The 25,192-nt window shown below is 49.6% G+C and overlaps 2 protein-coding genes across 10 annotated transcripts in view; both read right to left on the bottom strand.

The window, feature by feature from the left end:
- The window catches only part of C8H7orf26 (chromosome 8 C7orf26 homolog), a 22,937-nt gene extending 12,514 nt beyond the window's left edge, over positions 1 to 10,423 (bottom strand). Inside the window, exons 1-3 of the mRNA XM_026447595.1 lie at positions 9,964 to 10,423; positions 8,579 to 8,800; positions 5,531 to 5,696 (exon numbers count right to left, since the gene is read on the bottom strand). Coding sequence (XP_026303380.1) covers positions 5,531 to 5,696; positions 8,579 to 8,800; positions 9,964 to 10,155 — 580 coding nt within the window. The 5' untranslated portion in view covers positions 10,156 to 10,423. The remainder of the gene's footprint in view (positions 1 to 5,530; positions 5,697 to 8,578; positions 8,801 to 9,963) is intronic.
- A 1,046-nt stretch (positions 10,424 to 11,469) lies between these two features.
- ZDHHC4 (zinc finger DHHC-type palmitoyltransferase 4) lies at positions 11,470 to 24,236 on the bottom strand. Of its 9 annotated transcripts, none has more exons than XM_023197764.2 (9): positions 24,157 to 24,236; positions 22,968 to 23,122; positions 20,674 to 20,797; positions 19,669 to 19,742; positions 18,671 to 18,849; positions 17,312 to 17,437; positions 15,479 to 15,723; positions 11,950 to 12,027; positions 11,471 to 11,832 (listed from the first exon to the last, which is right to left on the bottom strand). In XM_023197764.2, exons 3-9 carry the CDS (start codon positions 20,788 to 20,790, stop codon positions 11,539 to 11,541), a joined length of 1,113 nt encoding a protein of 370 aa, XP_023053532.2. In that variant the 5' UTR covers positions 20,791 to 20,797; positions 22,968 to 23,122; positions 24,157 to 24,236; the 3' UTR covers positions 11,471 to 11,538. The 9 variants fall into 9 exon arrangements, with proteins under 9 accessions (XP_023053537.2, XP_023053536.2, XP_031791845.1 ...); XM_031935986.1 differs by having other exon boundaries at positions 11,950 to 12,052; XM_023197763.2 differs by having other exon boundaries at positions 22,942 to 23,122.
- Positions 24,237 to 25,192: the final 956 nt, after the last annotated feature.

The following is a 25,192-nucleotide window of genomic DNA, read 5'->3' on the forward strand; positions in this document are numbered from 1 at the left end:
TCAAGGCTCTACACAGACGAACGCGTCTAACCCGGCACAGGTCTCAACGCTCTACACAGACGAACGCCTCTAACCCGGCACAGGTCTCAACGCTTTACATAGACGAACGCGTTTAATCCTCCCTCTACCCCAGCGGTTAGTCTCATACAAAGGACAAGGAAACTGAGGCACAGTCATGTCAAGTGATTTCCACAGGATTCATTGAAAGCATGTGGCCCAGGTTCACACCTGCAATCCCAGCACTTTGGGAGGCCAAAGTGGGAGGATCACTTGAGTTCAAGAGTTTGAAACCAGCCCTGGAAAAAGAGTGAAACCCAATCTCTACGAAAATTCTTAAAAATTAGCCAGGAGTGGCCAGGTGCAGTGGCTCAAGCCTGTAATCCCAGCACTTTGGGAGGAAGAGGCGGGTGGATCACGAGGTCAGGAGGTCGAGGCCATAATGGCTAACAGGGTGAAACCCTATCTCTACTAAAAATACAAAAGGCTGGGGGCGGTGGCTCAAGCCTGTAATCCCAGCACTTTGGGAGGCCGAGACAGGCGGATCACAAGGTCAGGAGATCGAGACCATCCTGGCTAACACGGTGAAACCCCATCTCTACTAAAAAATACAAAAAACTAGCCGGGCGAGGTGGCGGGCGCCTGTAGTCCCAGCTACTCGGGAGGCTGAGGCAGGAGAATGGCGTGAACCCGGCAGGCGGAGCTTGCAGTGAGCTGAGATCCGGCCACAGTACTCCAGCCTGGGCCACAGAGCGAGACTCTGCCTCAAAAAAAAATAAAAATAAAAATAAAAATAAAAATACAAAAATATTAGCCGGGCATGGTGGCAGGTGCTTGTAGTCCCAGCTACTCAGGAGGCTGAGGCAGGAGAATGGCGTGAACTCGGGAGGTGGAGCTTGCAGTGAGCCAAGGTCACGCCACTGCACTCCAGCCTGGGTGACAGAGCTAGACTCCGTCTTAAAAAAAAAAAAATAGCAGGAAGTGGTGGTGCACACCTATATTCCCAGCTATTCAGGAGGCTGAGGTAGGAGGGTCACTTGAGCCTGGGAGGTCAAGGTTGCAGTCAGCTGTGGTTGTCCCACTGTACAACAGCCTGAGCAACAGAGTGAGATCCTGTCTCAGGAAAACACACACACACACACACACACACAAAAGCGTATGGCCCAGATCTGACTTCAGCAGCCTGGCTTTTAATCGGGAGGCTATACTGCACATGGGGGGCTTGGTGTGCAATGCCCTTAGGCTGGCTGTGTTCACAGGAGTGGGTCCTCAGCCCCCTCTCTCTGGGGCTGTGCCCACCATCTGAGATGATTCTTGCCAACTGTTGGAGTATGGACAGCCCTGCCCACCTACTGTGGTGAGACAATGGCTACAACGGGGAGCAGATGCTGTCCTGTGCGCCTTTTTTTTTTTTTTGAGACAGAGTCTCACACTTGTCGCCCAGGCTGCAGTGATCTTGGCTCACTGCAACCTCCGCCTCCCGGGTTCAAGCAATTCTCCTGCCTCAGCATCCTGAGTAGCTGGGACTACAGGCGCCTGCCACCACACTGGCTAATTTTTGTATTTTTAGTAGAGATGGGATTTCGCCATGTTGACCAGGCTGGTCTTGAACTCCTGACTACAGGTGATCCACCCACCTCCGCCTCCCAAAGTGCTGGGATTACAGGAGTGAGCCACTGCGACTGGCCATGTGTGCAGCCTCTTGATTCCACAGAGATGTTTCTGTCTGGGCAACGCCAGGGTCATATCCACCTCTCCAGTGTATCCCTGCCCCCTCAGATCTGAGCTGAGGCATCTCCAACAGCCTGTAGGTAATGCGTGTGTGTGCACACGCACTTGTGCAGGTGTGCCCTCAGCATACATGTTGGAGTGTGCACTTCGTGAGTCCTCAGTCTTTAGGATCCCAATTACGGTCTCTAGAGTCCCGTGTTCTCAGCACCATTCACGAAAGGGGGGATATTATTATGTGGGTATCTTCCTTTTTGTGCTTTGAAGACACAGCCTCCCCAAGAATGCTCTCCTGTTACCAGAAGTGCCCAAGATCAGCTTCAATCACCATTCGGATGGTGACTTCCAGGGCCACCGCTGTGTGGCAGTGACTTGAGAAATCATCAACATCTCAATGGACTTGCTGGCTTAAGAGAAAAACACTGTGTTTCAGAACTGCTCTGCTATGTCAGTGGCATTCCCCGAATATTCTTTCCTGTTCCATATGCTAACTCATCCCTTCCCAATGGCAAGGCCAATTTCTGTACTCAGTGGCCTAGAATAACCAATGGCATAAAAGGTAGGTCGGCTGCGGTGGCTAATGCCTGTAATCCCAGCACTCTGGGAGGCTGAGGCAGGGAGATCACTTGAGGTCAGGAGTTCGAGACCAGCCTGGCCAACAGGGTGAAACCCTGACTCCACTAAAAATACAAAAATTAGCCAGGCATGGTGGTGCATACCTATAGCCCAAGCTACTCAGGAGGCTGAGGCAGGAGACTCGCTTAAACCCGGAAGTGGAGGTTGCAGTGAGGGGAGATCATACCACTGCACTCCAGCCTAGGTGACAGAGTGAGACTCCATCTCAAAAAAAAAAAAAAAACAAAAAGGCAACTATGATACCATAGCTGGGTTCAGTGAAATCTTTCTTATTGGAAGATGAAAGGCCTGAATACTGCTCCCAGATGTTAACAGCTCTTAGGAAGCCTTTGGAGGAGAGAGCTAGGGGAAATCCCACTGCAGCGGCGTGGCCCTGAAATTAGCATCTGCAGCTGGGCGCGGTGGCTCACGCCTGTAATCCCAGCACTTTGCGAGGTCGAGGCAGGTGGATCATGAGGTTGGGAGATTGAGACCAGCCTGGCTAACACTGAAACCCCATCTCCACCGAAAATACAAAAAAGTAGCCAGGTGAGAGGCTGAGGCAGGAGAATCGCTTGAACCTGGGAGGTGGAGCTTGCAGTGTGTCGAGATGGCGCCACTGCACTCCAGCCTGGGCGACAGAGCAAGACTCCGTCTCAAAACACAAAAACAAAAAAACAAACAACAACAAAAAAGAAATTAGCATATGCATATGGCATGCGCTTACATGTTCACAATATTTCCACACAAACTTTCTCAAGAGAGCTAAAAAGTCTAACAACAAGAAAAAAGGTGGCGAGGCACAGTGGCTCACACCTGTAATCTCAGTACTTTGGGAGGCCGAGCCGGGTAAATCACCTGAGGTCAGGAGTTCAAGACCAACCTCGCCAACATGGTGAAACACCATCTCTACTAAAAATACAAAAAGTAGGCAAGTGTGGTGGCACACACCTATAATCCCAGCTACTCGGGAGGCTGAGGCAGGAGAATCACTAGAACCCAGGAGGCAGAGGTTGCAGTGAGCCAAGATCATGCCACTGCACTCCAGCCTGAGCAACAGAGTGAGATTCTGTCTCCCAAAAAAAAAAAAAAAAAAAGGTGACAGATAAAAGAAGGCTCGGCTGGGCGTGGTGGCTCACGCCTGTAATCCCAGCACTTTGGGAGACTGAGGCAGGTGGATCACGAAGTCAGGAGTTTGAGACCAGCCTGGCCAATATGGTGAAACTTCATCTCTACTAAAATTACAAAAAATTAGCTGGGCGTGGTGGCGTATGCCTATAGTCCCAGCTACTCGGGAGGCTGAGGCAGGAGAATCGCTTGAACCCAGGTGGCGGAGGTTGCAGTAAGCTGAGATCATGCCACTGCACTCTAGCCTGGGTGACAGAGGGAGACTCCATCTCAAAAAAAAAAAAAAAAAAAGAAGTCTCAAAAATAGTCAGGAAGGTCGGGTGCTATGGCTCATGCCTGTAATCCCAGCACTCTGGGAGGCTGAGGCAGGTGGATCACGAGGTCAGGAGTTCGAGAACAGCCTGGCCAACATGGTGAAACCCCATCTCTACTAAAAATACAAAAATTAGCTGGGCGTGGTGGCGCATGCCTGTCATCCCAGCTACTCAGGAGGCTGAGGCAGGAAAACTGCTTGAACTAGGACCCGGGAGGTGGAGGTTGCGTGAGCCGAGATCACCCCATTGCACTCCAGCCTGGGCAACAAGAGTGAAACTCTGTCTCAAAAAAAAAAACAAAAAGGAAAAAAAAAAGTCAGTAGGCTGGTGGGAGACCAATACTGGACTGAATAAAAATGACAGATGCCGCTGAAGGCTTTCAAACTGCTTATCAACCCAGGAAGAGAGAGAGACTATTTGTCAGCCTTGTGAGCAGCAACAGCCAAGGGCAGAGAAGGAGGAACAGAAAACTGCAGCAGAAAAGCAGGTTTTGTCAGCCAGGCCTGGTGGTGTGTGCCTACAGTCCCAGCGACCTGGGAGGCTGTGGTGGGAGGATCACTTGAGCCCAGGAGTTTTGAGGCTACAATGAGCTATGACCGCACCACCGTATTACAGCAGCCTGCGCAACAGAGCAAGATTCTCTATCCAAAAAAGTAAAATAAAGAAAGTAGGGGGAAGATAAAAAATCAAGTCATATGTCCGGGCAGTGGGCCACATCTCACCAGAGAGCAGACCCTCGATTTCTGGGCTGCCTGCCACTTGGACCACTGCACCTCAGGCAAATGGGGAACACTAAGAATAGCTCCCTCTTAGCAAACTGCACACGTTCAGGTGGCCCACACCTTTAGCTTTTAGCCTAAATTAAAAACACACATTTCAGGCCAGGTGCAATGGCTCACACCTGTAACGCCAACACTTTAGGAGGCCGAGTTGGGAGGACTGCTTGAGTCCAGGAGTTCGAAACCACCCTGGGCAACACAGTGAAACTCCATCTCTACAAAAAAATATAAAAAATTAGCCAGGCATGGTGGTGCAAACCTGTGGTCCCGACTACTCAGGAGGCTGAGGGAGGAGAATTGCTTGAGCTCAGGGTTCAAGACCAGCCTGGACAACATGGCGAAACCCCGTCTCTACAAAAAATACAAAAAATTAGCCAGGCGTGGTGGCGTGCACCTGTAGTCCCAACTACTCGGGAGGCTGAGTGCAGCGGGGAGAACACTTGAGCCTTGGGGGCAGAGACTGCAGTGAGCTGGGATCACGCCTCTGCACTCCAACCAGGGTAACAGAGTGAAACCGTCTCAAAAAATAAAAACTAAAAACTCAGCTGGGCATGGTGGCACATGCCTGTAATCCCAGCAGTTTGGGAGGCCAAGGTGGGTGGATCACTTGAGGTCAGGGGTTTGAGATCAGCCTGGAACACAGTTAAAACCCCATCTCTACTAAAAACACACAAAAAAATCAGCCGTGAGTGGTCGCGCATGCTGGCTGTAGTCCTAGCTACTTGGGAGGCTGAGGCAGGAGAACTGCTTGAACCTGGGAGGGGGAGGGTGCAGTGAGCCGAGATCACACCACTGCACTCCAGCCTGGGCAACTGGCTCCATCTCAAAAAATAACAAAAATAAAAATATACATTTCAGAGACAAAATGGCCACAGCATTCACTGGACACTTCACCTGGGTATTCAGTGGAAAATAAAACTAGCCATTGATGGAAGCTTCTTTCATAGAAATAACCTGTTTCAAGTTTACCTGACGACAGGTCATAGAGCGCGGTAACGGAGGTGATGAACTGGCAGCAGAATCTCGGGCTGGCACTGAGTATCTGCTTCAGCGTCTGAATGGATCCCGGCACCAAACAGCAGTAGTCATCCACGAGGGCCTTGGCTAACCTCACACAGTAGACCACGGGCGTTCGCTGGAAAGAAGCCACACAGTCCACGTAACTACAGATGTCGTGAGTAGACCAGCAACTATACACACACGGTGAACACCATCAGAACTGGCAGAACCACTTCCAAGATGAAAAAAAGATGTTGATGGGGCAGGGTGCGGTGGCTCGCGTCTGTAATCCCAGCACTTTGAGAGGCCAAGGCAGGTGGATCACCTGAGGTCAGGAGTTCGAGACCAGCCCGGCCAACATGGTGAAACCCCATCTCTACTAAGAATACGAAAATTAGTCGGGGGTGGTGGGGCACGCCTGTAATCCCAGCTACTCGGGAGGCTGAGGCAGGAGAATCACTTGAACCTGGGAGGCGGAGGTTGCAGTGAGCCAAGATCGCGCCACTGCACTCCAGCTTGGGCAACAAGAGCAAAACTTTGTCTCAAAAAAAAAAAAAAAAAAAGTTAAAGGCTTACACTGAAGCAGGGGTGGGCAGTCTAAAGCACACTGACCAGGCTGGGCATGGTGGCTCGTGCCTGTCATCCCGACACTTTGGGAGACCAAGATGGGAGGATCACTTGAGCCCAGGAGTTCCAGACGAGCCTGGATAACAGCAAGAATCCATCTCTATAAAAAATAGAAAAAATGGGCCAGGTGTGGTGGCTCACGTCTGTAATCCCAGCACTTTGGGAGGCCAAGGTGGGCAGATCACGAGGTCAGGAGATCGAGACCATCCTGGTGAACACGGTGAAACCTCGTCTCTACTAAAAATACACACACACACACACACAAAATTAGCCAGGCGTGGTGGCAGACGCCTGTAGTCCCAGCTACTCGGGAGGCTGGGGCAGGAGAATGGCATGAACCCAGGGGACAGAGCTTGCAGTGAGCAGAGATCGTGCCACTGCACTCCAGCCTGGGTGACAGAGCAAGACTCCAGCTAAAAAAAAAATTGAAAAAATTAGGCGGGTATGGTGGCACACACCTGTAATCCCAGCTACTTGGGAGGCCGAGGCAGGAGGATGGCTTGAGCCTGGGAAGGTTGAGGCTACAGTGAGCCCTGTGGTCACACCACTGCACTCCAGCATAAGCAACAGAGCAAGATCGTCTCAAAAAAACAAACAAACAAACAAACAACACCTGACTGGGTACAGTGGCTCAGGCCTATAATCCCAGCATTTTGGGAGGACGAGGCGGGCGGATCATGAGGTCAGGAGATCGAGACTATCCTGGCTAACACAGTGAAACTCCATCTCTACTAAAAATACAAAAAAATTAGCCAGGCACCACTGATGGTGGGCGCCTGTAGTCCCAGCTACTTGGGAGGCTGAGGCAGAATAGCGTGAACCCGGGAGGCGGAGCTTGCGGTGAGCCGAGATCACACCACTGCACTCCAGTCTGGGTGACAGAGCAACACGCTCTCAAAAAACAAGACAAAACAAAAAAACCACCCCACAGACCAAATTTGTCCCACCACCCGTTTTTGTAAACAATATTTCACTGAGACGTGATCATGCTTGTTTGCCTACTGCCTAAAGCTGTTCTTGCACTAGGAGGACAGAGTAACTGTGAAAGAGACTAAAGACAGTTCACTATCTCGCCCTTCACTACAACATCTGCCGGCTCTTGTTTTACAGTTTACTTAGGAAACATCATTTCTGCCTTCAGGTGAGGAAATGACAACTTTTGTAACCCTACAGGATCCCAGGTGACATGCCACAGGTAAAAATTAACAGCTGCTATCACACTGAAGAGATTCAGGAAAGTCTGTGAACTGTCACATGATGAAAAGGTTTGTTTACAGCAGTACTTGCTGAATTTCTCTCAAAATCCTATTCTTAGGCCGGGCACAGTGGCTCATGCCTATAATCCTGGCACTTTGGGAGGCTGAGGCAGGAGGATCGCTTGACCTCAGGAGTTCATGACCAGTTTGGGCAACACGGTGAAACCCTGTCTCTATAAAAAATACAAAAATTAGCCAGGCATAGTGATGTGTGCCTGTGGTCCCAGCTACTTGGTGGGCTGAGGTAGGAGGATCACTTGAGCCCAGGAGGCAGAGGTTGTAGTGAGCTAAGATTGCACCACTGCACTCCACCCTGGGGGACAGACTGAAACCTTGTCACAAAAAAAAAAAAAAAAAGAAAAAAAAAAGAAACGAGAAAGAAAAAGAAAAAAAAACACGCCCTAATTAAAAAAAATTTTTTTGGGGGGGACTGAGTCTCACTCTGTCACTAAGGTTGGAGTGCAGTGACGTGATCTCAGCTCACGGCAACCTCCGCCTCCCATGTTCATATGATTCTCCTGCCTCAACCTCCCAAGTAGCTGGGACCACAGGTGTGTGCCACCATGCCTGGCTAATTTCTGCATTTTCAGTAGAGACAGTGATTCACCATGGTGGCCAGGCTGGTCTCAAACTCCTGACCTCAAGTGATCTGCCCCTCCTCGGCCTCCCAAAGTGCTGGGATTACAGGTGTGAACCACTAAGCACGGCCTAAAAGAATAATTTAAACAAACAAACAAACAAACAAAAATTCCAGAAATCCAATTCAATGAGAATTCTGATTCTGAACAGTAAACTCCTCAACTCCTCTTCAGAGACTCTCAGGGTTTTTTTTGAGACAGAGTCTTGCTCTGTCACCCAGGCTGGAGTGCAATGGCACCATCTCAGCTCACTGCAACCTCTGCCTCCTGAGTTCATGCGATTCTCATGCCTCAGTCTCCTGAGCAGCTGGGGTTACAGGAATGCATCACCATGCTCAGCTACTTTTTCATTTTTAGTAGAGACACGATTTCACCATGTTGGTCAGGCTGGTCTTGAACCCCTGACCTCAAGTGATTCGCCCACCTCAGCTTCCCAAAGTGCTGGGATTACAGGCATGAGCCACTGCACCCGGCCGAGGGTCTCTCTTGAGCAGTACCTGAAGCCAGGAGGCGGCACACTCCAACACCGGGATTCGACACACAGCCACCGCCATGGAGACCAGTTTTCCCAACAAGCTCATCCGGCTGTCATCGGCTTTGTTCCCTTGAGGGCTGAAAAGGGATGAAAAAATAATCTGCCGAACAGAGTCCTTGGTTTGCTCCTGGAAATAATTGCACATGATTTCAAGAAGTTGAAGCTCCTGAAGTGAATTCAGTCTCTGCAAAAGAAATCCAGGAAAAGTGTTAAGAAACGTGGCTGTAACGTACTTATTAACTCATACATTAAAAAAACAGGAAATAGACTGGGCGCAGTGGCTCACGCCTGTAATCCCAGCACTTTGGAAGGCCGAGGCGGATGAATCACAACGTCAAGAGTTCGACACCAGCCTGGCCAACGTGGTGAAACCCCGTCTCTACCAAAAATACAAAAATTGGCCGGGCATGGTGGGTGTGCGCCTGTAATCCCAGCTACTTGGGAGGCTTAGGCAGGAGACTCGCTTGAACCCGGGAGGCGGAGGTTGCAGTGAGCCGAGATTGTATCACTGCACTCCAGCCGGGTGACAGAGTGACTCGTCTCCAAAAAAAAAAAAAAAAAGGAAAACAGGAAAAAAGATTTTTCCCCGTAGAACTTTTCGTCCTTCGTAAAGCTCAGGTCTCAGGGAGATCTTTGCTGTTACTCTTAGAAAAAAGTCATATAGGCCAGGGGTTGTGGCTCACACCTGTAATTCCAACACTTTGGAGGCCAAGGAGAGAGAATCTTGAGCCCAGGAGTTTGAGACCAGCCTGGGTAACACAGGGAGGCCCCAACTCTACAAAACATTCAAAAATTAGCTGGGCATGGTGGTGCATGCCTGTAGTCCCAGCTGAGAAGGATAAGGCGGGAGGATTACTTGAGCCCAGGAATTCAAGGTTGTAGTGAGCTGTGATTGCACTACTGCACTCCAGCAAAAATAAAATAAAATACAATAAAAAGGAGAGAGAGAGGAAAAACAAAAAAAAAAAAAAAAAAAAGGAGAGAGAGAGAGAAAAAAAAGAAAAAGATGTAAGAGGAAAGCTATACAGATCATTATACATCCTCCTGGAGGGCTCAGGATGAGCCTCTCGGTAACAGCCCAACAGACTTCTAGGGAGCGGGCAGTCGCCAGTTTGTCCCTTTAACACCAAGACTCGGCTGTCACACGCCCCGCAGACTGGACAGGCAGCTGAGCAACACTGCAGGACCCGGAGAGGGGTTTGCGGGCTGCTGCAGGAGCGAGGCCAAGCACGAGCGCGGGGCTCCTGGACGTGGGACGCCCGCGGCTTGACACAGCCCTGCATCGCTGGGGAAAAGGCCCGCCTGCCTGCCTGCCGCACCCGGGCACCCGACCGTCTCGGGCCGCACCTTGGGCTGCGCGCTGCGCTCCTTGGGCACTTGGAACACGAACTCCTCCAGCAGCTCCACGGAGCCCTTATCCACGATAGGCAGCGGCGCGCTCTGCAGCTGGCTGCTGAAGTAGATGTCCAAGTGGTACAACACCTCCTTGGCGGCGCTGAGCGCGTCGCGGCGCAGCAGCGAGTGGCGGATGTCGTTCATGGTGCGGCCGCCGCGGCCCCCACGCCGAGCGCGTCTCACTTCCGCCCGGGGCCCGGGGCTGAGCCGCTGCCCGTGGAGACAAAGAGGCGCGACACGGGCCTGGGCTGCGGCACCAGCCCGCTTGCCCGCCTGCCGCTGCCTGCTCCCTGCCTGCTCAGGGTGCCATGGCCGCTGCCGCCGGCCAGCGGGCGCCCGAAGGTCCGACTGCGGCGCCGCTAGGAGCCGCGGGAGCCGCCGCCGCCGCCGCCGCCGCGCAGCCGAACGGCGGCCGAATGCCTGGCACGGAGACGGCGGCCCGCAGGGGCCAAGCGCAGGCCTCGGCCCGGGGCGCTCTCGGGAGGGCGCCCCCTGGCGGCGCGAGCGGTGAGGGGCGTGCCGCGGTACCAGGTGGACCCCGCTCCCGGCCCCGCCCCCAGAGCCCGCCCAACCGCCAGAGCGGGCCCGCTCTGTCCTTGCCCAGGCTCCCTCGCGGACTCTGCGTTGCGTTCAGAGCTGTCGCTGGTTGATTTCACCGTGCTTTCCACCAGCAAGGATCGGGGGTGGTGCCGGGCTTTGGCTTGGGCCAGCGGACTTGGGTTCCCTGGCCGCCCTAGCTACCCATCTTCACGTTTCCATATGTTCTCAGCTGGGGAGCTACGGAGGAATATGCCTGGAAGGAGCCCTGCCCCGATTCCCATTTCCCCGCGTCTCTGGCTGCGGACTCCTTGGCCTAGCGAGGTGCAGAACACCTGCCACCTGCACTTGAGAACCCTCCCACTCCAAAGACCTTCCGCACCAAGACCTCATTTCTGGCAGTCATCTCTCCTCTGAAATAGGTTCACTTTCACAATATTTAAACTAGTCAGAAAAGACTTGAATGTGGACAGATGAGGGCAGGCCAGAGGCCTCGCATGCAGGAATGTGCCTGGTGTACAAGCCCATACTGGCCAGAAGGCAGGCCTGGGTGAGGACACTTTGTTGAGATGAAAATCCCCTGGGGGAGAGAGGAGAATAGAGGGGGCATAAAAGAAAGCACAGCCAGGCACAACGTGCAGGCGCCGAGTCGAGACCCTCCTGCACGTCAGGCAGGTCAGAGACACAGCTGCAAGCCCCTCCGGTCCACATGCGCAGAGTTTAGAGACACCAATGTCTCAGCGTCACCTGGAATCTCTGAGAAGTCATCTCTTGATTCCCTTGACACCAAGACTTCAGAGATGCCCGATTTCAAAAGAAGATAAGCAAGGGGATTCCTCAGTCAACACCCATTTTTCCCCTCTCTCCCTTGCCCACTGGTAGTGATTTATAAGCACAGTAGAAATCAAAACAAACAAGCCATGCTTGGAAAACGAGGATCCACATGTATAAATAAACGGGAACTACAGCTCAAAGGCAGTCACACACTTGTCATTCTTGTTTCTTCCTCCCATGACATGGAAAGGCAGGTAGAAAGATCTCTTGAAGGTTGCTCCGAAGCCCGTGGGAGTGAATGTTCCGGTGCACTTGGGGCTCTGCTGATGGAGGCCGGGCCACAAGGGGACAACGCTGGCACCAGGCCCAGTCACCTCTGTACCACTCATTAGTAGTCTGGTTGGTGGCCGCCAGGTACAGGGCAAAGCACAGGTAGCCACCCAGGAGGAAGCTCAGGACCACGACAAAGCCCAGCATGAAGACAATCCGTGGAAAAGTCAGGAACAGGTACTAGGGGCAGAGAAAAGGCAGTGATTTAGGCAGCTGGACTGTGACATCCGAGAGAGTGAAAACCGGCCAACCCTGGGCCTGCCACAGCCACCAACGCTGCTTCCTCAGTCCACCTACCTGTGTCCAAAAGTGACAAACTGAACATAAACAGCACTGAGAAGCAGCCCAGGAATAATCCCAGTACATACAAGTTTCCTGTGGGATGAAGGAAGTGTTCACACTGAAGGAAAAGGGAAAGTTTACTCAGGAAAATGTGCTATTCCAGTTAGCTATTTATAAAATAAATGTAGACTTCATTCATCAAAATAAAATCCGCATGGACAAAAGAGATCAATGTCTTTCTTAAAACAATACAACCCCAAAAATAGATGTACAAGGATATTCATTGTATCATTGATTTTATCAACCCCTCTTCCGAAGTTTTTTTCTTTTTCTTAATAAATAGAAACAGAGGCCGGGCACAGTGGCTCACGCCTACAATCCCAGCATTTTGTGAGGCCAAGGTGGGCAGATCACTTGAGGTCAGGAGTTTGACAACAGTCTGGCCAACATGGTGAAACCCTTCTCTACTAAAAATACAAAAATTAGCCGGGTGTGGTGGCGCATGCCTGTAATCCCAGCTACTCAGGAGGCTGAGGCAGAAGAATTGCTTGAACCCAGGCAGTGAAGGTTGCAATGAGCTGAGATTTTGCTACTGCACTGCAGCCTAGGCGACAGAGCAAGACTCCATCTCAAAAAATAAAAATAAAAAGGCCGGGTGTGGTGGCTCATGCCTGTAATCCCAGCACTTTGGGAGGCCAAGGCAGGTGGATCACAAGGTCAAGAGATGGAGACCATCCTGGCCAACATGGTGAAACCCCGTCGCTACTAAAAATACAAAAAAATAGCCAGGGGTGGTGGTGGGCACCTATAGTCCCAGCTACTCGGGAAGCTGAGGCAGGAGAATGGCATGAACCCGGGAAGTGGAGCTTGCAGTGAGCCGAGATAGTGCCACTGCACTCCAGCCTGGGCAACAGAGTGAGACTCCGTCTCAAACAAACAAAAATAAATCAATAGAAACAGGGTCTTGCTATGTTGCCCAGGCTGCTTTCAAACTCCTGGCCTTGAGTGATCCTCCTGCCTTGGCCTTCCAAATTGTTGGGACTACAGGTGTGAGCCACTGCACCCAGCCAAGAAACAAGTTAATTGTCCATCCATCAGGAAGGGTAAACTCTGGGATGGTCACACAATGGGAAAACAGGAGCCATTAAAAATGATGTCAATTTCTATGTACTGATTGTGAAAAGATTTAATATATTGACTACTGAGAAAGACAAGATGCAAGGATTACACTGTGATCTTGTTCGGGTAAAAACGAAACTGACTCCATAAATGGTGTATGACCATAGGAACTGCGCTGCTTCAAGTTTTGTAAGTTATTTTTGTAATAAGCAAAATGAATTTAGAAAGTTTAATATTTTTGAAAGTCACAAGAAAGAGAACATTTAACAAAACTCCTGATGGAGGAGACTTTCTAGTTGAAGTTACAAAGAAAAGAGATGTGATGAGAAAGAATGTCTGAACTTTTCTATACCAAAAAACCCAAAAACACCCAAAACCCCATTCCCAAGATCCAAAAGATCCACAAACAAAAAACCAGTATAACAAAAGATTAACTGTCATTATCATATAAAGGCCTCAAATCAAGAGTTATTCTGGGCCAGTCATGGTGGCTCACACCTGTAATCCCAGCACTTTGGGAGGCCAAGGTGGGAACACTTGAGCCCAGGAGTTCCAGGTCATAGTGAGCTGTGCTGGTACCACTGCACTCCAGCCTAGGTGACAGAGTGAGACTCTGTCTTAAAAAAAAAAAAAAAAAAGTTACTATACGACCCAGCAGTTCCACTTCTAGGTGGAATTTACCCAAGAGAAATATAAACATAAAACATATGTTTTTAAACATAAAACATAAAAACATAAACATAAAACATGTTTTATAAACATAAAAACATATGTCCACACAAAAAAACTTGTACATGAATGTTCACAGCAGTATTATTCAAAAACAGCCAAAAAGTGAAAACACCGAAATGTCCATCAACTGATGAACAAATAATTAAAATTCAGTCTATCCAAACAATGGAATACTATTCAGCCATAAAAAAGAATGAAGTAAGGCCGGGCGTGGAGGCTCATGCCTATAATCCCAGCACTTTGGGAGGCTGAGGTTGGTGGATCGCTTAAGGTCAGGAGTTCAAGACCAGCCTGGCCAACATGGTAAAACCCCTTCTCTGCTAAAAATACAAAAATTAGGCAGGTGTGGTGGCTCATGCCTGTAATCCCAGCTATTCAGGAGACTGAGGCAGGAGAATTCTTGAACCCAAGAGGCAGAGGTTGCAGTGAGCCGAGATCGCACCATTGCACTCTAGTCTGGGCAACAAGAGCGAGACTCCGTCCCAAACAAACAAAAGGAATAAAGTAGATTCGTGCTACATGAATTAACCCTGAAAACCTTGTGCCACAAGAAAGAAGCCAGGGGAAAAGACCATATATTGCACGATTCCATTTACATGAAGTGTCCAGAAAAGGCCTATCCCAAAAGACAGAAAGTAGATTAGTGATTACCTGGGTCTAGGGCAGGAGGGAATGGGGATGAACTAATGTTCTGAAATTAGACAGTGGTGAGGGTTGCACAGGTCTGTGAATACACTCATACCACTGTGGTATACTTTAAAGGGTGAATTTTATGATATGGGAATTTTTTTTTTTTTTGAGATGGAGTTTCGCTCTTTCACTCTTGTTGGCCAGGCTGGAGTACAGTGGCGCGATCTCAGCTCACTGCAGCCTCCGCCTCCTGGGTTCAAGTGATTCTCCTGCCTCAGCCTCCTGAGTAGCTGGGATTACAGGTGGCGGCCACCACGCCCAGCTAACTTTTTTGCATTTTTAGTAGAGACGAGGTTTCACCATGCTGGCCAGGCTGGTCTTGAACTCCTGACCTCAGGTGATCTGCCCACCTTGGCCTCTCAAAGTGCTGGGATTACAGCTGTGAGCCACTGTGGCTGGCCCAATATGTGAATTTTATATCACTTTAGAAAAAGGAAAAACTTCACATTTGTTAGTTTCTGAGACAGGGTCTTGCTCTGTCACCCACGCTGGGGTACAGTGGTGCAATCTCGGCTCACTGCAACCTCTCCCTCCCGGGTTCAAGTGATTCTTGTGCCTTAGCCTCCCGAGTAGCTGGAACTATGGGCATGTGCCACCACACCCAGCTAACTGTTTGTATTTTAGTAGAGATGGGCTTTCATCATGTTATCCAGGCTGGTCTCAAACTCCTGAGCTCAGGCAATCTGCTTGCCTTGGCCTCTCAAAGTGGTAGGATTACAGGCATGAACCACTGCACCGGCCCCGGCTCATTTTTGTATTTTTTGTACAGACAAGGTCTCCACAGGAGACCAGTTATTCAATCATCTGTTGATAGACATTTGGATGTTGCCCAGGCTGGTCCTGAACTCCTGGCCTCATGCGATCCTCCCACCTCGGCCTCCGAAAGTGCTGGGATTACAGGCGTGAGCCACCGCGCCCCACCTAACTTCATGCTTTTACTGGGAAAATAAATGTCCTTTTTGCAATTCTGAAACTTGAAGTCAGAAACTTATAGCATAATTACCTGAATAAGGAAGACCGTGTCCATAACATGGAGGTGTCCAAGGTCATCGACGTAAGTCTCCTGGTATAGATCCGACATCACCACCAAGTGGATCAGAAAAGTGGTGCTCACAATGGCGACGGTGGCAGCCGAGGCCGTCAAGGTCAAGAGGTAGATGAGGAAGTACCTGATGTTCCAGGCCCCGATGCAGTTGTTCACCCAAACACAGTGATGGTCAAAACGGTGCACACACCAGTTACACACACCTGCACAGAAACGAGGGGGCATGTGCTGGGATGGTGCTTGATGAGACAAGGACACCGCACACCTGCTGAGATTTTCAGTCTGGCCACTGGATGTATAATCAGAGGGAAATGGCACTGCTTAGTTCCAAACTAAGCTTTTGGAAGTACAGTGTCCAGTACAGGAGCTGCCAGCCAAATGTGGGTATTGAGCACTTGCAATCTGGCTAACAGAAAAACCTGAGGTGGTGACATGGACCCGGGATCCCCGCCACTCAGAGGTTAGGCAGGAGGATCATTTGAGCACAGGAGGTCAAGGCTAGAGTGAACTATGATCGCACCACAGCACTCCAGCTTGGGTTAACAGAGTGAGACCCCATCTCAAAAACCAAACCAAAAAATGGAAAGGACATTTTGTCAATATTGACAGATTTACAGTTGTTTTTTACTACAATACTCCTTTGAATTCAGTGTGAATATGGAGGCAACAGAAGAGTTGGTGTTAATTTACTTGACTTGGATAGACATGTTTTAAAACTGATGTTCCTGCGTTAAAGTCAAGTCAATTCTTCTGATTAAGATGAATCATTATGTCAACGTAGACATGGATGGTAAAGGAAAATGATTTTTTTGGTACCAAATTCAGATATTGGAAAACTTTTAAGAATGTATGGATATAACTTGCACCTGTGAGTCTACTTTTTCAACTGTACATTTTATTAAATCTAAATACACAAGTATTTCCACATGAAAATTTAGTGTCCAAATCAAGATGTGCTGTAAATGTAAAATATACACCAAATTTCAAAGTCTTAGTATGAAAAAGAGAATATAAACTACTTCATGAAGAATTTTTTACATTGATTACATGTTAAAATGATATTTTACATATGTTAGGTTAAATAACATCCTGATTAAAACTGTCTCCAAGCACAGTTACATTTTGGAAAACATTTTAAAAAACTGTTTCTATTTATGGCTTTTTTTTTTTTTTTTGAGACAGGGTCTTGCTGTGTTGCTGAGGCTGGAGTGTGGTGGTTTAACCATAGCTTACTGAAGCCTCAATCTCCTGGGCTCAAGTGATCCTCCTGCCTCAGCCTCCTGAGTAAGCCAGGACTACAACTTTTGTATTTTTTGTAGAGGTGGGGTTTCCCCATGGTACCCAGGCTGGTCTTGAACTCCTAGGTTCAAGAGATCTGCCTGCCTCCCAAAGTACTGGAATTCCTAGCATGAGCCGCTGCATCCAGCCACATTCTATTTTTGTTAGACAGCACTGGTTTAGAATCTTGGGCCCTCCCCAGCAGACTAGGCTTTGCAGGACTGAAATCTGCAAATACAACATCCACGGAAACACCTTGTGGGGAGCATGTCCTCCCACGTGGCGAGGGAAGGGCTGTTATGCCCGGGGATGAAGACTGTCTACTACATAGGAACACAAGTCCTGACCCTCACTCATCTGAAAGAAACCATTATCTTAACTCTACAAGTAGTGGCCACACCACGTCTGGGGGTGAACTGGCTCTACTTTTAGATTCAGGAAACAATCCCTCACAGACAAAGCCCACACATGTGCTGTTGGGGGTGCCGCTGGAGTCACGAGAGCCACACTCACTGCAGTGCTTGGATCGAGCTGGTTTCCTTAAATCACAAGTAGAGCACCTCACGTTCTTTGGAAACATCACTTCATCAAATTCATAAACATGAAGAAATAATAATTCATTTGCTTTTGTTATAATGCCTGGGAAAAGTAAGGACATATGTCAGTTTCGTGCAATATGGTGGACTGGATGGTCACAAAACTCATCCTGATAAAACACAACCGAAACTACTATCTTTAATATTTTAAGAATTTCTTTTTTTTTTTTTTTTGGAGACAGTCTTAGCTTGTCGTCCAGGATGGAGTGCAGTGGCACAATCTTGGCTCACTGCAACCTCTGACTCCCGGGTTCAGGTGATTCTCCCACATAAGCCTCCCAAGTAGTAGCTGGGATTACAGATGTGCTAACGCACGCCTGGCTAATTTTTTGTTTTTTTTCTTTGTTAATACAGATGGGGTTTCACCATTTTGGCCAGGCTGGTCTGGAACTCCCGACCTCAGGTGATCCTCCCACCTAGGCCTCCCAAAGAGGCTGGGATTACAGGCATGAGCCATCACGCCCAGCTGTGCAATTAATTTTTTTTTTTTTTTTTTTTTTTTGAGACAGAGTCTCGCTCTGCCCCCAGGCTGGAGTGCAGTGGCCGAATCTCAGCTCACTGCAAGCTCCACCTCCCAGGTTCACGCCATTCTCCTGCCTCAGCCTCCTGAGTAGCTGGGACTACAGGCGCCCGCCAGCTCGCCCAGCTAATTTTTTTTTGTATTTTTAGTAGAGACGGGGTTTCACCGTGTTAGCCAGGATGGTTTCGATCTCCTGACCTCGTGATCCGCCCGTCTCGGCCTCCCAAAGTGCTGGGATTACAGGCCTGAGCCACCGCGCCCGGCCGCAATTCATTTTTAATAACGGCTTTATTGAGATATAAAAATACAAAAATTGGCCAGGCGAGGTGGCGCACACCTGTAGTCCCAGCTACTTGGGAGTCTGAGGCAGAAGAATTGCTTGAACCCGGGAGGCGGAGGTTGCAGCAAGCCGAGAGCGCGCCACTACACTCCAGCCTGGGCGACAAAGCATGACTCCATCTTAAAAAACAAAAAAAGGAACAGTACTATACCAATCACATGCTCTATATATGACAAAATGAAGTGAAAGTATTAAAAAGATAAACTAAAAATTTTAAGCGGTTCTAAATAACCCGTGGGTCGAAGAAGAAAAAAAATTAGAAAACACTCAAAACTGAAAGATAAGGAAAATGCTACACATCAAATCTTTTACAAAGTCCTCATGGCGGGGCGGGGAGGGGAGCTCTCCTTGTTTGCAGCGCTATTAGTAAGACAGTGGAGCTGTCACCATGCTGTATGCTAACAGCCTCAACTTACCAGGATTGGTTACACAAGTCAGGGTGAAAGAAAACAGGTTTACAACTAGCAGCAGATAGGGCAGAAGAAGGTAATACAAGGAGAACTCCAGCTCTTGACAGTAGCCAAATACTTCCAAGGTGTACTCAGTATAAACCATCCCTTGCAAGACCAGGTGCAGGACAATGAAGGTGTGGTTTCTGAAAGAAAACAGGCACATGGCTTGTTCGTGGGAGCTTCTCCTTGAAGACATTGTATGATACTAAAGAAAGTAACTAAGGGCCAACCACTTCCTTTGGGCTTGAGATAATCCTCAGAATTACATAGAAAACTCTGTGAAACATTCTGCATGTATTTAATAGAAATACATGTCAGTATTTTCCCAATCTTTTTTTTTTTTTCTTTTTTTTTTTTTTTTGAGACAGAGTCTCGCTCTGTCGCCCAGGCTGGAGTGCAGTGGCCGATCTCGGCTCACTGCAAGCTCCACCTCCCGGGTTTACGCCATTCTCCTGCCTCAGCCTCCCGAGTGACTGGGACTACAGGCACCCACCACATCGCCCGGCTAGTTTTTTTGTATTTTTTTAGTAGAGACGGGGTTTCACCATGTTAGCCAGGATGGTCTTTATCTCCTGACCTCGTGATCCGCCCGCCTCAGCCTCCCAAAGTGCTGGGATTACAGGCTTGAACCACCGTGCCCGGCCAATTTTCCCAATCTTTAAATATCACTATTTAAAAAGTAGACAAGTGGCCGAGATCGCACCACTGCACTACAGCCCGGGGCACAGAGCAAGATTCTGTCTCAAAAAAAAAAAAAAAAAAAGTAGACAAGTTAAAACCTCTGTCTCAAACGGCAGATTAACTATGAGTAGAGGCTCCCAACTCAGGACTCGTGATTCTTTCTGGCCTTCTTTCCCTCACCATGCTGGAAACCACAAGGAGGTTCCTGAAGCTGGAGGATCTCAACAATTAATAATCAAAGCAGAAAAGAGGAGAATATTTAAACTCTGAAATAGAAATACCTCGTGTGGAAAAGGTAGTGAAGCAATCTGTGCATGGCTCTCTGAAGACATTCTGGAATTATACAGGAAAATATCTGAAACAAAAGGAAAGGGAAATACTCCATTTCACTTCTCACTTCTCCACTCCCAAACAAATCAGACACTCCACATACAGCTGGCAATCTGGGTGAGAGGAAGTTTGGTCTCCGTATATGGGTAAAGAATTGATTTAGCAGAGAATAAAGAGGGGAATTCTTTCTACTGGTCTTCCTTTCATGCCAGTTCCATTTCTAGTCTGACTCTGAAGAAGGCACCCGTCAGGGTCTTCAGGGAAAGCGAGGTGAGCAGAGGGGATGGGTCGCGGAATGTTAATGTGAAGGTCACTGCTTCCTCGGCCTGGGTTCAATCCCAGGTTCCAGCGTCCACACCCAGATCACTGTGCTTGGCCCAGGTCCCTCCCAAGTCAATGCCTTTCCATAGGCTGCTTGCCCCGTTTTGCTCACTTTGATCCCTGAAGGAGGGGGGCCAGTCAATGCTGAGCTTTCTGCTCATACATCCCCCAGAGTCACCCATCAAGTCCCCCAGGCGGACCCTGCTCACATCCATGCCCAATCACAGGCATCTAATCCAGAGGAAAACAGCAACCTCTTCTCTCAAAGCACCACCGCAAGAGGACTTTCAGCAGGAACAAAAAACACACACAGACAGAGGCTGTGGAATGTCCCACAACTGCCGTCAGTGAAATCAGTCCATCAATGACGTTGAGTGGCATCTTTTTTGTGGTTGTTGAGACAGGGTTTCACTCTGTAGTCCAGGCTGGAGTGCAGTGGTGTGATCATAGCTCACTGCAACTTCAAACTCCTGGATCAAGGGATCCTCCTGCCTCAGCCTTCTGAGTAGCTGGGATTACAGGCGTGAGCCACTGCACCCGGCCTGGCATCTCCTTTTTGTCCTGTAGCAAAACCGGTGAGTCTCTTAGACTAGCACAGTATTCAAATTCCAGTGCTATCCAAGGATCATCCTTACCTGTGCTCCTCCCCTGGCCAGGCCTTTCAAGCTATGCGTTTTCGAGCAGACGCAGATAAGAACAAGACCCATCACCACCGAAGCCAGGTAGAACAAGAAGAGGACCAGAAAGTCCATCCTGGGGCTACAAAGGAACAGGAAGAGTGTGACTATCTGCTACTGAGATTTCTTCCATAGCATACATTCTCAGAAATCAACTCCCAAATGGCCACTAAAACAGAATTCATCTAGACTTTAATGACGTCTCAAAGCAAAAACCAGAAAAATCAACAAACAAAACAGAATTCACCAATCCTCAGGCACACACAACAGAGGCCTGCTGCCTCTCACTGGGGCCTCCCAAATGGTCCTGAGCTCCCTCCATCAAGATAAAAATTCTGGGCCAGGTGTGGTGGCCCATGCCTGTAATCCCAGCACTTTGGGAGGCAGAGGTGGGCGGATCGCTTGAGCGCAAGAGTTCGAGACCAGCCTGGGCAACATAGTAAGACCCTGTCTCAATTTAAAAAAAAATTTTTTTTTTTTCTGAGACGGAGTTTGGCTCTTGTTACCCAGGTTGGAGTGCAGTGGTGCAATCTTGGATCACCGCAACCTCCGCCTCCCGGGTTCAAGCGATTCTCCTGCCTCGGCCTCCCTAGAGGGGGGATTACAGGCACGTGCCCCATACCTGGCTAATTTTTGTATTTTTAGTAGAGACGAGGTTTCACCATGTTGGCCAGGCTGGTCTCGAACTCCTGACCTCAGGTGATCCGCCTGCTTCAGCCTCCCACAGTGCTGGGAGTACAGGCGTGAGCCATTGTACTGGCCCAAGATAAAAATTTTCAATCTAACACTCTTAACACTAACACTGTGGCCTGCCTTTGAAGCATCTCCAATCTGCAAATGCAAAATAAACTAAGAAAGAAAATGCATCCACCTTCCTTGCCCCCAGGCATGAATCATTCTTTTACTTCCTTAAATATTCACAAAGGTACAGGATTTTCCCCCAAGAATCTGCTGACAATGCCTGGAGAATAAGCATCTCCTAGAGGCAGTCAGGAGCCCTGCACCCAGAATCAGGCATCCTGTCCTAAGAAGCATCCCTCCAGGACACTGGCCACAGCTCTCAGGAATCACCCTCTGGAACCAGAGTCAACACACAGGCCTGTGTTAAAATACTGGATACTGTGGCCGAGCGTGGTGGCTCACACCTGTAATCCCAACACTTTGGGAGGCCAAGGCAGGTGGATCATGAGGTCAGGAGTTTGAGACCAGCCTGGTGGTTTCAGCCACCAACATGGTGAAACCCCCGTCTATACTAAAAACACAAAAATTAACCGGGCATGTGGCACGTGCCTGTAATCCCAGCTACTCAGGGGGCTGAGGCAGGAGAATCGCTTGAACACTTGAACCCAGGAGGCGGAGGTTGCAGTGAGCTGAGATCATGCCACTGTACTCCAGCCTGGGCGACAGAGTGAGACTCTGTCTCAAAAAAAAAAAAAAAAAAGAAAGACACTGAGACACTGGATACTAGAATTCTTTTTTTTTTTTTGAGATGGGGTCTCGTTCTGTCACCAGGCTGGGGTGCAGTGGCGATCCTGGCTCACTGCAACCTCCGACTCCCGGGTTCAAGCGATTCTCCTGGCTCAGCCTCCCGAGTAGCTGGGATTACAGGCATGCGCCACCACGCCCGGCTAATTTTTGTATTTTTAGTAGAGACGGGGTTTCACCGAGTTGGCCAGGATGTTCTCGATCTCCTGACCTTGTGATCCTCCTGCCTCGGCCTCCCAAAGTGCTGGGATTACAGGCGTGAGCCACTGCGCCCGGGGATGCTGGAATTCTTTTCCATAGTGTAGTGGTTTAAAAAAAAAAAAAAAGAAAAGAAAAAAAAAAAGGTACTGGAATTGACCGGCCATAGTGGCTCATGCCTGTAATCCCAGCACTTTGGAAGGCTGAGGCGGGAGGATCACTTGAACCCAGGAGTTCATGACCAGCCTGGGCAACAAAGCGAGACCCCCATCTCTACAAAAAATACAAAAATTAGACAGGTGTGGTTGTGCATGCCTGTGGTCCCCAATACTCAGGAGGCTGAGGTGGGAGGATTGCTTGAGGACAGGAGTTCAAGCTTGGGCGACAGCATGAGGCCGTCTCAAAAACACACACAAAAAGATACGGGAACTGGTTACTTTTGACCTTAGCAGATATGATTCTGGGCTGGAATTCCAAGTGAGATAAACAAGAAACTATTCATGACATGATAGGCGAGAGCAAACAAACAGCAGCAGTTCTCACGGGGTGATTCAGGGTGTCCAGCCTACATTTCTTTTGGTTGGATAATTTTCAGTTGGCAGCTCTGGCATTCCTCCTCCCAACATTCACAGATAATTCAAACAGCAGTTCCTCTTGGGCAGCAGTGTGCGCCTGGCACGACTGGCAGCTGCCGGACATTGTTCTTCCAGGAGCCTGGATCTGACTGCAGGGACAGATCAATCGGACACCCACATAATAAAACAACAGTAGCAGTCAAAGGCAGAATACGTTGTGGAAAAGGATTTGGAAGCAGGGGATTTTCAGCAACCCCAGCACAAATGGGTAAGACTTTGGGAGAAATGGTCCAGACTAAGTTGCTCAGGCCGGCTCCCAAATCTTTGGGAGGCCAAGGCAGGAGGATCGCTTGAGGCTAAGAGTTCGAGACCAGCCTGGGCAACATAGTGAGACCACTGTCTCTACATAAAAATTTAAAAATCAGCGGGATGTGGTGGCACGCACCTGTGGTCCCAGCTACTTGGGAGGCTGAGGTGGAAGGATCGCTTGAGCCCAGGAGGTCAAGGTTGCAGTGAGCTGTTATCGCACCACTACCCTCCAGCCTAGGCCACCACAAAGCTGGACCCCATCTCTAAAAATAATAAAACAGGCTAGGTGCTGTGGCTCACGCCTGTAATCCCAGCACTTTGGGAGGGCGAGGCGGGTGGAACACCTGAGGTCAGGAGTTCGAGACCAGCCTGACCAACATGGTGAAATCCGTCTGTACTAAATACCAAAATAATTAGTCAGGCGTGATGGCGCATGCCTAATCCCTGCTACCCGGGAGGCTGAGGCAAAATTGCTTGAATCCGGGAGGCGGAGGTTGCAGTGTCCAGCCTGGGAAACACGAGCGAAAAGCCTTCTCAAAATATAATAATAATAAAGACTTTGAGAGAAACAGCTAGTTGAGAAGAAATAAGCCAAGTCGGTAGCCTCCGGTCTCTTCCTGCCCCTCCCCATTAGGGCCTGCCGAAGCTACCCGCATCCAAGGCACCTGGCCGGAGCTTTCCCGGGGGGCTGGAGCCCTGGTAGGGGGACGTGGAGTGCAGCAGGCTCTGAGGGGACACCGGGGCGGCCCCGGACTTGGGCGAGGTGGCGGTGGGACGGCGGCCCCACACACAAGGGGTAAGGGAGGGTCAGAGGAGGAGACTGACGGTCCTGGGACAGCCCAAGCTTCCCACAGGCCCACGGAGGCGGCCTTACCGCCCGCCGCTGGGGTCCGGCGCCTCCCGGGCGCGACACAAGACTTCCTGCGGGCTAGTGACATCAGCGCGACGCCCCTGCGGGGCTGACTTCCGGCGGAAGTGTGCGAGGGCCTCTGCCGGTTGCAGGGCTGGACTAACAGTGACCTCCCCGGCGCCCTCGCAGCCAGCCTGGGGACCTCCGTGGCCGCGTGTAACCGCTGGGAAATGTGATTGTATTGTATTGTATTTTTTCTTATTTGCTTCTGTATTCATTCATTCAGAAATTGTATTGTATTGTATCGTATTTTTTCTTATTTGCTTATGTATTCCTTCATTCAGAAACAGCCTCATGTGGCCCAAGCTGGAGTGCAATGGCGTTATCATAGCTCACTACAGCCTCCAACTCCTGGGCTCAAGCTATGCCTCCTGCCTCAGCTTCCCAAGTAGCTGGGACCACAGGTGCATGCCACCATACCCGTCTAATTTTTTTTTGTTTTTTTTTTTTTTAGAGAGACAGGTGTCTCACTATGTTGCCCAAGCTGATCTCGAACTCCTGGGCTCAAGTGATCCTCCCACCTCGGCCTCCCAAAATGTTGAGATTACAGGCGTGAGTCCCTGAACTGGACTAGAAGTGGGATTTTAGAGCAATATTGCCAGGAGACTTACAGGAGGACCGACCTGGGACTGGTGGGGGTGATAACACTGGGGCTGTGACAGGGACTAAGCTGCCCTGCGGCCTGAACAGAGCCCGGTCATGTCCCTGCTCAGAGCCCAGCAGGGGGATCCGGGTGGCCCAGGGCAGTCACACTTAGGGGGCTCTCAGACTGTTTCTGCGTGGTGGACAGAGTTTGCTTTCAGCCACCCACACTGTTGGGATCTAGCTGAACAATTCCAGCATCTTCCGTTGCAGAAGCGGGCAGAAAGCGCAATGTGTACCCATCAGTCAGATTCCGCTCCACGTGTGTCCTTCCTCCTGATGACAAGGACATCTTGCTTAGTACAGCCCTAAATATCTTCCCCCTGGGGCAGTGACAAGTACTTGACCACAAACCTTG

Source organism: Piliocolobus tephrosceles, chromosome 8 (genome assembly GCF_002776525.5).
Source record: "Piliocolobus tephrosceles isolate RC106 chromosome 8, ASM277652v3, whole genome shotgun sequence".
In the NCBI taxonomy this organism is placed as follows: domain Eukaryota; kingdom Metazoa; phylum Chordata; class Mammalia; order Primates; family Cercopithecidae; genus Piliocolobus; species Piliocolobus tephrosceles.

Excerpts from the sequence above, each read along its gene's own strand:
- ZDHHC4 (XM_023197764.2), bottom strand. The coding sequence starts at position 20,790 with ATGGACTTTCTGGTCCTCTTCTTGTTCTACCTGGCTTCGGTGGTGATG. Across the intron at positions 17,438-18,670 it reads GACTTGTGTAACCAATCCTG|GCATTATAACAAAAGCAAAT; the intron begins GTAAGTTGAGGC and ends TACTTTTCCCAG. Across the intron at positions 15,724-17,311 it reads AGCTCGATCCAAGCACTGCA|GTGTGTGTAACTGGTGTGTG; the intron begins GTGAGTGTGGCT and ends GTTTCTGTGCAG.